Source organism: Labrus bergylta, chromosome 24 (genome assembly GCF_963930695.1).
Source record: "Labrus bergylta chromosome 24, fLabBer1.1, whole genome shotgun sequence".
Lineage (NCBI taxonomy): Eukaryota > Metazoa > Chordata > Actinopteri > Labriformes > Labridae > Labrus > Labrus bergylta.
This window is the reverse complement of record NC_089218.1, coordinates 5053097-5065319: the sequence shown is the minus strand read 5'-3', so window position 1 is coordinate 5065319 and position 12223 is coordinate 5053097. Positions and strand designations below refer to the sequence as shown.

Sequence of the window (12223 nt, the reverse complement as noted above, 5' to 3'; positions counted from 1 at the left end):
TTTTTGGGACATGTAGTATCCGTTCTTCTGTTGAAGGGTGATAACTCTCATGTTTTTTAGCTCCATTGTGTTCTTGATCATATCTTTGACAGTTTGACAGCGACACTAAATCTTTCACTTTCAATAGCTAATAACAATGCGCCAAGATATGAGACAATGATACTTTTATGATTCCTGATAAAGAGTAACCCTTCATATGAGAAACTAGGGCCTGACTGATTTGATTTTTTTTTTGGGCCGATACAGATATCGATATCGGTGAGAGAAAAAAACGTGTTACCGATATATTGGCCGATATCGTTCTTAGATCTATGTCCAATCTGTAAAAATAGATATAGATATTTTTGGTACTGATCCCTCAAATGCAGCTATCCAACACTTATGGAAAAGATATATCGTGAAGACAAGATGGTTACTCAACTAGAAAGTACTGATAGTCTCCTGATGTGCTAATATCGGCTGATATTATCGGCTGGCAGATTAATCGGTCGGGCTCTACTCTAAACATGTCGTGATCTTTTTATATACACACTAACAGCATCAAAAGAAACAATCAAAGACCAAATTTAATTGTTATATTAATAGTTTTTTGGAAACTTGCCACAATATCATTGAGCTTGTTTACTACTCAGTATCTGCAATGTTTCAATATTACTGTTGGCTACAAGCCCCTCCCTGCTTTGAACAATCAGACCATTTCCCCTTTTTTCTCCCTTGCCAGTTAACTCCCAGCTGATTGAGAGACTCAACTCTCATGTAAAATCAGTTGTTAAATTACAGACTGGGGGGGGGGGGAATGCAGCAGCTCCTCGAGCTTGAGCACAGGACTTGAACAACGCAAAAACAAACAGCGAAACATTCAAATTAGGAGATGCATCAACAGTTTTCTCATCAATCAGCCGATCATGCTGTGATGAGATAGAAATTAAAGTTGTCAGGTTAAGAGTCCAACAGATTGCTTTCACCTGAGTCGGAAATGTATTAAAATGTGTGCTGCCCCTCTACTCCTGCACGGTATAGAGTCTTTCTGAACCTTTCTTTTTGATACTCGGTTGAGTCCCTGAATGAGTGACAAAATGTTGTGGGAAAATGTCATGGTCATATTGTGGTATTGAGGATTTTGTGATTAATTGTGCAGCCTTAATCTCGAGCCATCAAACTGTTAAAGTCATAGACTGCATAGGGCTGTAAGACAAATGTCCCCCTCTGGGACAATGGAGTTGAAATTGAAGACAAAGTTTAAGATAACAACCCTGTGCTAGATGCAATGAAGCCTGCATGGAAACAATGTGAAAGCCTTGAAAAGATCCTCAATTGAAATGCCAAATATACAGACAGATCTCCAGGGCATTATTGTATGACAAAAGCAAGAATGTCTACAGAAATACATGCAAGATCAGCTAAAAGTCTTTTATGCTTGTTTTGATCTCCTCTAAAGAGCCGTTAAAAGCAGATTCCCCTTTACTCAGAGGACTTCACACTTTTATACACAGCAGAGGTGAGAAAGACCTCACTGAGGGCGAACGTAAAGCTTGTCCTACACTTTGAACATGTGCCCAATGGTCGCCACCTACACATCTCTGCTGCCTCGCCTGCTGACCTGGCACAAAACACCAACTCTTGTGATTCTAGCAGAGAAGAAACATCCGTCCTTGATAGTTCCCAACCTGTGGCATCCCACTCTATTATTCTACAGTGTTATAAGAAGGTGCCTGTACAGCATGTCAAAGATCCCTGACTGCGATTAACGTGGTACAAGATGCTCTCCAGAGTGTCCTCCATGTTGCTGTCACACCTCACAAATTAATCTTATCCCAAGTTCTATATACTGTCACTCGATTGTGGACCTCCCAGGTAGCCGACCACTGTGTCTTTGAATTGGAATCCAGACATTCATAAAAATACAGATACATCCTTCAAAGAGGGCCGATAGTGTCCCAACCTCCAGATGATTTTCAATGGATTTGCAGAGGATTATGAAATCCACCAAGTACTAAATCCTTATTGTGTTGTTGGCCCAACATCAGGAAGAGGATTGGGTGCCGAGAGCTGACAGAACAGTTGACAAGATCAATAATGAAATACTATAATAATTGGAGTTTTCGGACCAAACTGTTCTGGGGACTTTTTGATGAGGAACTTTCCATGAGGGAGTTCCCTGAGAAACACATACCATGGGGACATGGTGCCAACTCTGAAGCAGGAGCTTAAAAGGTTCCTCTAAGCGGGGTTCCAGGAAACTAAATAGTTCACAGTTCCTTCGGTGCGAAACCAATAAAAAAGAGGCACGGTTCCAACAGGTCCTAGGTCTATGAAAAGGTTTCTGTCGTCTGAAAATGGCTAATATGCCACACAGTGCACAGAACTCTCACTAACGTGCCCTTGTACCTTGCATTGCAGTTGCATTTTATTTGCATCGCGTTTTGCCTCTACCTGTATTTTTAGCCTATTTGATTGTTCCACTGCTTTGTTTTGACGTTAAGCTGCTGTTTTGGTTTTGAAGTCTGAACTCTTTGACCCTATAATTCTCCATTGCTGCGGAAAAAGGACACAATCAACATCTAACTAACCTTGGTGGGAGGGGGGATAAAAACAGTGACATCAGAGTCCTTGGAAACAGCTTTGTGAAAGCTCGCTTCTGGAGCCATTTCCTCTCAAAGGCTGCACACAAGCTTAAAGCAAAGCACTATGTCATGTTTTCATGTGTGACTCTTTAGTATACTTAATCCCATAATCCACTGTTTTTGCTCTCTGCACACATGCTGCCGGCATAGTGTATGATCAGTGGACCCAACAGAGGATGCTGCACTGCAAGTTCCCATCAGTATAGTTAGTATCAACAAGAAAGTTGAATTACCCTGCATCACAAAAGAAGGGTTTTAACCTTTTTCCATGATAAAAAAAAGTGTTTGCTTTGATGCCTAGCAGTCCAGGATATCACTGCGAGCTGCAGGGAAACCGAGCAGAACTGGTGATTCAGTCGTTTCCTCTGTGTTCAAACCAAAGAAAGAGAACGCAGCTTTTGTGCTAATGTTGCAGGCTTTGAGTCCAACATGGAAAACTAATTAAAAAGATAAGATTTTTGTGGCGTTGCGTGAAGCTTTTCTGAGGCGGCATTGGTTGCAGCGAGCAAGCGCTGATGACAAAAGGCCTTTGACGAGAAGAACGCGGCAATGTCGCCATCCTTGGCCACTGGCCAGTTTCGGATGCCTCTATGAATGTCTCAAGGGTTATTGTGGCTTTTCAGGGTTTCCCCCCTCAAAGCTGCTTTCTGATGCTGCTTTGTGGAATCTATGTGAAGCATCTTTGTCGTGACTGAAATGCCAATGGAAGTGTCCTTGTAGCCTACATAGACTTCTTGTTGAGCAATAGCTGAGATCGCCCTTTTGCCTGAAGCAAGGATGGAAATTAGTAGACTAACAAAAAGAGGAATTATGAACCCAAATAGAAGGCTTAAATGGGTAAAATAAACACTGAAGAATACTGTTGGCCAAGCTGAATAAACACAGTTAACTTTAATGAATTTAAGTCCATTTTTTACGAGATAAAGTTAGACTGCAACTAGCTTTTTCTGTATTTCTCACAGTGTGTCCCCAGGTCTAAAAGCTGGTTTGCATTAACATCAGCTAAAGGACATAATACTCACATTGCAGGTTTATTTCCATAAAATGAGAATGTATTAAACTGGTTATGGGATATGGTTTTACCTGGTGGTCCAAGCATTCAACTAAACATATTTCCGAAGCCTGGTTAAGATATTGTCAGGACAAATCAGGCTTTCATTGGCCCTAAATATAAATGAACACTATTTAGATTTTAATAATTGGCATATGGTTATAACCACCTGTCTTGTTCATGTATTAACAATTACTGTTCAAAAAATCTGGTCAATATACTGATGTGGAAATATTTTGATAAAGGTTCCTTGTATATGGAAATAAATCCATGCATCCATCTATCCATCCATCCATCCATGCATCCATCCATCCATCCATCCATGCATCCATGCATCCATCCATCCATCCATCCATGCATCCATCCATCCAGCTATGCATCCATCCATCCATCCATCCATGCATCCATGCATCCATCCATCCATCCATCCATGCATCCATCCATCCATCCATCCATCCATCCATCCATCCATCTATCTATCCATTTTTTGTAATCATCAATCTGGCATGAAGATAGATCGCTACTTGAACTTGTACTTGTAGCTTTAAACGTTCTGTTTTTGTCTTACATATCACATTATTCCCATCATCATCATCCCTTCATCTAATCTATTTCTGATCTCAGACAACAAACCACATGAACTCACACAGCTGTCCTGTAGAAGAAGCTGCATGTCAACAGTGAGACACACTGATCTAAGTGGGCACCTGATTATGTCACGTTGCTTGAGAGAGATTTGGATTAGTGTTGTGGGAAGTTGACAAAGCTGCAAAGCCAGGTTTCGCCTTGATAGAGATGCATCTTGACATTTGTATCATCAACAGCCTCTTCCTGATTATACAGTAAGTCCCTGAAGAGTCACTGGTCTAAATAAAGCAGAGGCAGACAAACACTTTGGAGAACCGAATTTGTGCATGACGCTGCTGGATGTCTTCCAGCCGATCTTAGGTCCCGCAAAAGTTCTGTGATTATCGCCTTAGAAGAACTTTGGCAGTTTCCTTTTATATTTGTGCTTAGATTGAGCATCTCTTGCCAGAATCATTATCGCCTCTTCTTCTTCTGAATGTTTTGGATAGATTCAGTGCACTCGCAGCTTGTCTCCGTGCAAGATAACAAGTCAAACTTCTGTTTCCTCACAGGACTGGTGAAAAATGAAAGCTCCCATCCCTCTTCTGATCCTGCTTCATGCCGTTGTGGTCCATTGCCTGAAAGTGGTGTCTAAGAGAGGCTCAGGTAAGTCTCACCAACAACTGTATCATTCTTTCAGTGCTGACAATTGACACCAGGGAAAATATGCAAAAAAATAACTTTCTTAGTTTTACCGTATGTAAAACAGCTACTGAATTGCTTCCAGTTTGATTCCAAGGAACCCGCCAAGACTTCAAGGTTCTGTTTGGCCTCGATGCACCAAACATGTTTCAGTCAACAGCAGGGGGGATCACATTGCCTTGTGTTGTTGTACTTGGAGAAACAGCTTTGATGAAAAACAGGGCCGTCCTGTCCTTTTAGCGGCTTACTTTCTAAGTCCTCAAACACACCAGTTGTTTAGTTTGATGCCCTACTAATGCTGCAGTATTTCTTGGTTGGTCTCTGGATATGACTTGAATGATGTCTGGTATCATGACACAGACTTGTTGAGTTTGAAAGGGTTAACGGCTGAATGCTTTAAATGCACTACGGGCGATCACATCAACTTTGTGCATTTCGGTTAATCTGCTCAATCCTCATTATCCTTTTTTGGCTTAAATCTCCCTTTTAACAGTGCACCCTGGAGTCATTTTCATCCTGCCTGTTCTTTTAAATGCTTAATTTAATGCTATTTGATAGTACAACCCAAACATAACCAGGAGATGCACCAGAACACAACTAGGTTAAGTGCTAGGGGTGCACTGCGAACGTGAGTTGAACCCACGACCTTGGTTTCTGTTTTTGTCTATTAGGAGTCCCAAGCCTCGAATTCTGCACCAACTGTACAAAGGTGAACACTGAGTGAGTGAGTGAGTGAGTGAGTGGGCAAATGGTTGAGTTACTTCCTGGATCAGCACGTTGCATCTAATAATGCAGCCGCGGCCTTTGTTGGAATATTCAATTGTTTACATGGCTGTGGCACTAATGCTGCATGACGCTCCACACTTCTAAATGATGACTTCCTGCAAGCTGGAGGAACAATTTGCATTGGCTAACATAAAACATAATGGATGTTTTTCTTTCCAAAGGCTGCTTGCGTCTGTTTTTTTTTTGTTTTTTTTTTACCCATGCATATTATAGACGCAGGTGCTGGAATGGCCCAAGGCTCATCAAAGGGTTTTTCTGCTTTTGCAGCAGAAGTCCCTACGGGCTACCTCCTCAGATGCTTCACGAGCCATTGCCTGGGGCTGGGATTTGAAACGTGTCCACTGATAAATGAACAACCCAATCGGAGCCAGACCCCCGTCCTTTGTTCCTCTTCGTCTCTTAGCTCGTACGGCTTTATTAGAAGACGTGCCGGTTGCGAGTTAGAGTGCACTTGTAAAAGGGATTTCTGGGGCAATGAAAGCACGTTTGAATTTGCAATCGCTTTTGTTTTTTATTGACTAGGAAGAAAACAGCGTGGGCGGGGAAGGGGAGTATCCTGGTGGCAGGACAGAAACATTTCTCAGAGGTTAGGGTTCCTGTTGATGAGATGAAACTTTTGAAGCGTCTCATTTTTATGGCATCTATCGAATCAGGCTCATAGTTTCCTTTAAAACCCTTTTCTTCAATTGCAATATGACTGTCTCTCATAGGAAACAGCCTGTTGGCACGATTGATATGTTATATAAGAGGGCCAAATAACTTAACAAAACCTCCTTTAAAGCGATAAAAGCTTTGCCTTGAGTCGACAGTTTTCTTCCAAGATGAAAATCAGCCAAACACACTGAGCTGCTTAGAGCCCTGTAAACATGACGTGCCTTTTTTTTTATGGTTCCCTTTTGTGAAAAAAATTCACTGTAGACAATGAAACTTGTGTCAGCCCATTAAAGGAAATTAAACGACTTGATTGACTCCCTCGGGGACAATAAATCCCTGGTCTCACTTGCTTTTCCCCTCGACGGGCTCACACAAACACACACAATCCACAAACAGGATGCACGTGCGCCACTATCCGTCCGTGATTACATTCAAAAACACAGCCTCTTCGAGTAATGCTTTGTCTGCATTTGTACACAGGAAAGGAACAGCGCAAAAACAACACATATCTGCCATGCTAATCCTCGACATGCAGAAGCAGGGGAATGTATCCGTCGGTCCTCCGCTGCAGCTCCTTCTTTGTAAGAATGCTGATTTGGCCTGAATGGTTGGGCGAACAGAATAATGATGTATATTTCTGCTTAATGCAGCACATCAAGGCGGATGTTGAAGTCAAATCCCCCCCTCCCTCGATCTCGGATACTCTTACATTGTTTGTGTTTGAACATCGTGCCATTTACATGAGGCATCTTCTGGTTTGTTTAAAGTGAGATGTAGCCGTTAACGCAAGCCAAGAATATGAATGGACTGTGAAGCTTGGAGTTCTATGTAAAAACAAGGTGGTTAGCGAAACCCTTCAAAGATAGAATAAGAAAACGATTACAGGACTATTAACTTGTTAAATTGAAAGGTCACATGCTGCTGACCTCCTTTATATTCTTCCATCATCAGCCACTTAAAACACGTAGTGCTGAAATTAACAGCTAAATGCTAATTGTGAATGTTTTTGATGATACACATCACCACGGCAACACTAAATGCCATCTTTCCCAATTCGCTCCTAAACCTTGGTATTTTTGAAAGTGATACAGTTTAGAGATCTGCTTTAATGGCTGGAAATGTTAACAGACAGTAGCATAGTTTATTGGCCTCTGTATCACGACACTGCCGTCAACCAGAATGCACTTTGAAGTGTTTTGGGGAATTCTGAAAATGTCCCGAGTCCAGCGATGGTCGCATCAGCGTGTCTCAACATTATGTTACCGTATCCTATGACTTATAGAAACAGTCTTCCAACTCTTCATAATCCCACACTGCAAGGGAAGCTTCTTTCTACAAATAGCTGTTTAAGTTATTCCTGCAGTTTTGAAGTTGGCGATCTCTGGCGTCGTGAGGATCAGTCTTTTTCTATGACTTTGCATTCCTTGTTCAGGAATCTAAAAAGGGACCCTGTCTCTGAAATGGGACTATGTGTTGTTATTGTCCTAACCACACAGTCAGCTCCATTGTTGGCCACTTGCGCCGTCCCATACAATAGATGCTTGGAAGAGCAGTGTGAGGAATCCCTAAATGTTCCCTTTTTGGTAACTTGGCAGCGAGTTGAGTCCTCTTCTTTTTGTGCACTACACAGCTGCAATTGATTTGATATGAAATAGAAGCTGGAGATGGTGTGTGTGTACAGGCTCACTTCAGACTCTGTAAAGTAATAACTGTACATTTATTCGTCTCCTCACTTCTGAACATGGAGTACAATCAGAGCGAGAGGGCGCCTCAGAGGTTACCCAGCGCTACCTTTCTGCAGACCTGAATACAGAGTAGAATAAAAAATGGGCATGCACATAAACAGAACATTATTGTTGAAGTAGCATCACCATCCATCTGCAGTATCCATGTTCCTCCCTCGCATTAACACTTTCTATGATTTACAGCCATTTTCCAACTCGCCTGTTCATAACATTCATACTTTTTGAAGACTGGACCATTTGTTGTGGCGACCACAAGGCCAACATTTTGGCTTTTGAATGACCTGGTTTTCTTTCTTTGGGCAAACCTCAGTTGTGAATGTCCTTCAAGGATAAGTTGACCGTCTATCTGTTGGTCATAACCAAAAGGCAATTTCTATCCCGAGTTTTTATCCAAGATCCAAAAGCAAGCTTTAAATTAAAGATACTTAAAACCATTAAAAACACTGAATGAAGCAGTTTCAAGATACGAATGAGGGTTTCTCCCTAATCTCTTCAGTGGGAACAGTATGTCCAGGCGGGCTGTGAACCCAACTGCATGGACTTAGCTTGTTTCTAAGTTGGTCAGCTTGTTTTGGGGGTTTCCTTCTGCGTTTATTTCACCAGGTTTTCAGAAATTGTCCACAGCCGTTCACTACCGCTTCATATCTAACAGACCTGGTGTTCAGACCTGTAAGAAACCTGTTTTGTCTGACAAAAGTTGTTTTATGTAGGGCCGGACCGATATGGATTTTTTGGGCCGATACCAATGTTGATATTGGGTAGAGAAAAATCTGATAACGATATATCAGCTAATATCTTTCTTAGATCTATGTTTGATAGAAAAGGGAAAATATATATATGCATAATTGCGTGACACTCTGGAGAGTGATAATGGTTGTTGTAATCCATATAGCGCCCTCTGCTGGTGAAAGAGAACTGTTAGTGTAATACAATGATACTCAAATAAAATTCTGTCTGACTGGTAAATAAGTCGAGTAATATCGACGCATACCTGCGATAAAATTAGACAATACTGATAATCACTGGAAATGCTAATATCGGCAGATATTATCGGCTGGTTGATTTATTGGTCGGGCTCAAGTTTTTTTTTTACTTTTCACGGCTGGACAATTAAATTATTTTCTTCATTTAAATTTGTTTGCTTTTTTGTATTGACGAATCTTACCCCTTAACTAAACTGTTAAGATGTGTGTCCCCCCCTCCAATCCCCTCTGGTGAACAAGGTTTACATGTGTAGCTCTGACATTGATTGAGACACATTTGGCCCCTCTCCTCCTCCTCTGCCACCTGGTCATTAGTCCCCACAGACATGGACGAGTCCCCTGACAGATGATGCTTACCTTTCCACAGTCTCCCAGTCATTCCAGCGATGCATTACTGGTAATGCCCGCGCTCCCAGTGAATGCATCTTTCTGCCATCATGCATGTGTGAAAAGTCCGTCTTTGACATGTGTTCCCATTTGGAGGAGGAATGCAGAATGTCTCCTCTCTGCTTCTAGCTCCTATTAAGGATGGTCTGAAGGCCTGCTGTGTCACTCTGATGAAGAGTGGCTGTAAATATAACACGCCACCGCAACAAGACCTTGGTTCCTATTAGAGAGCAGCCGCTCATCATCCGTCTCTCCCTGCGTATTTATCTACTGCCGCTACAGTAGGTCCACAACATATATCCCCCCCCCCCCTTTCTTCTCTCTCTTCACTGACTTCTTCTCTCTGCTCTGGCAAGAGGAAGAACCAAGGACGCCCTGACAGTCTGTGAAATTTACAGTCTTCACACCCATCGCAACGCACAACTCCGGGAGGATGTCAACATTAATATGTCAGATACAGATAGAATCCACCCCCCCCTCCACACACACACACACACACATTAATGGGGCTACTCGCAATCTGGCCAATAATAAGGCTCCTCTTAATTGGACAAGACAGTGAGGCCTAACAGGGGACGTCAGCGCGCAGTACAAATTCAATTATGGCCAGCCACTTGACTTTGTAATTGATAATAAAGGACGTTAAATATGGCAGGAAGCTGTCAGCAAGCGCTTTGAGTGAAGGGAGAGAGTAAGAGTAAGGCGTCCATTGAAACCGTTTCAACTATGTCCTTTTTTTTTTTTTTTTTTTTTTTACACATGACCAATCACTGTCAGATAATCCCTGCCTAAGTCATAAAAAGTTGCATTAATTTAAAGTACAAGATCTATTAAACTCTGTTTTTAAGTCAACATCCTCCTCAAACAAATCCAAGAGACTTCAGCTGAGATTGGAAACCAAAGCTAGAATTCATGCACTCTCGCCCTGCCTCGCTCTCCGTCAAACACACACACACACACACACACACACACATCCAGAGGCACACATGCGTGCATACCCGCGGTTCATCTTCCCCGGGTCAATACCACATACCTGCCACAAACGTTGAATGATTGCCTCCACTGCACAGTCCCGTTTTCGCTGCGAGGGGGGAGATTGATCACACACATGATATTAGAAATGAAATGGCTTGCCACATGGAGTTGTTTTTCCTCCCACTGCTTGCAGAAAGAGAGAGAGAGAGAGAGAGAGAGAGAGAGAGAGAGGGAGTCAACAAGTGGGCTAGATATAGGCCTCTTGACAACCGGGGTTACTGTGGATATGTGTTTCCCGGGTTGTGGGGACACATGCCACAGTCGCCGGTGTGAGATGGATGACGATCAATCACCTGATTTACGAGCAGAATAGTCTCTCCGTGGCCTGCTTCCTGACCTTTAATAATGTTACAACACCACAGCAATTGAGAAAAATGCCAGGAAAGGGGGTGCGGGGGGGGGCTGAAGCTCAGCGCTGATCCGCTGTGCAGCAGTAGGTAGAGGTGCTTAAAGCTCAAGTGCACTGTCAGAGCTTTATGTACAAGATGAGTTCAGGTCGGAGGCATTCAATGCAGAGAAATGTCAGCCATAGGCGTGAGCCGAGCCTGCAGGATGATTGGATTTTGGGGTTTTAGTGAAATCCAGATTTGGGAAATGGGATGGTTGGTGTGGGCGGAGCTAAGAGCATAAGACACCTGTCAGTCGAGCAGATATGCCTCCAGGCGCACTCATCCTTTTCACCTTAGAATATATATAGTAGAATATATTGACAGCTGCGCTCAGGGACCAATAGAGAGGCGGCATCCTAACGCACCACAGAGTCTTTTTCCGGGTGTTCATTCTAAACTCAGAGGCTTCATTAATGACAAAAATCTCACCTTTTTTCTGCAGGAGAGGTTATTTATGATTTCTACCTAAAGCTGTCCACGCTCGTTCCACATTAAGTACACTATTTGCATTATCTCTCCTTTTAATATTTCCCTCTTAAAGATAATGGTTCCTTTCAGGCTCCCTTAGCATATTATGCAGCCCACTCCTAACAGCCGAGGCCATTTCTGGTAACCAATTTGAGAGCTTATATGTGTGGATGATAATGAGCTTTAGTCCGAAAGAGGATTTAAACATGGAGAAGGCTGGCCACTACTTAATTTAGAAAAAAAAAAAAAAAGAAAGAAAGTCATGCGCTCAGGTTTAAAGACTAGCACTTTTTGGGAGAGAGTAAATAAGTTAGGTTCGGGCGATTTGAAAGCAGTAATGGTGCCGGAAATTATTTTAATTCCCCTTGACTGCTCGGCTCCCATGAAGCTGAGCGACGGCGGGGAAATGAAGCTGTAGTCTCTCCGAACTGTGCAAAAAAAAAAAGAAGAAAAAAGGCCTGGGGGCGGTGATGGGACTGTACCCAAAAATATCACACATTTTAACCTGAGGCTGCACCGCACGATTAATCCATGTGGGCGCTCCCTGCCTGCATCTATCTGTCCGTTTATGTGGCATTCCTAACACAGCGTTCATGTTGTTGCCCGTCTCTGGCACAATCAAGGTGTCAGTCGTCCCTCAGCCTCCTCCCCTGTGTGGAGAAAGTGATGGTTATTGCCCGCATTGATTGGCGACGTTCTCCTGGAAGCCAGACAGGATCACCAGGGAGCCGGATAGACGTCTCATGGAATAATTAAAGCAATACACTCAGGGCTAATCCCATAACCATCATTAGATTCCAGCAGGTTTTAACCACGAGGCTGTTTTACCTGA

General features: G+C 42.7%; 1 protein-coding gene across 2 annotated transcripts in view; it reads left to right on the top strand.

Annotated features, from left to right (window-relative positions):
- The window catches only part of LOC109995103 (interleukin-1 receptor accessory protein-like 1), a 222692-nt gene that overhangs the window by 14027 nt on the left and 196442 nt on the right, over window positions 1-12223 (top strand). For both annotated transcript variants that reach the window (XM_065951932.1, XM_020648707.3), the window contains exon 2: window positions 4815-4908. In XM_065951932.1, the coding sequence (XP_065808004.1) occupies window positions 4827-4908 (82 nt within the window). In that variant the 5' untranslated portion in view covers window positions 4815-4826. The remainder of the gene's footprint in view (window positions 1-4814; window positions 4909-12223) is intronic.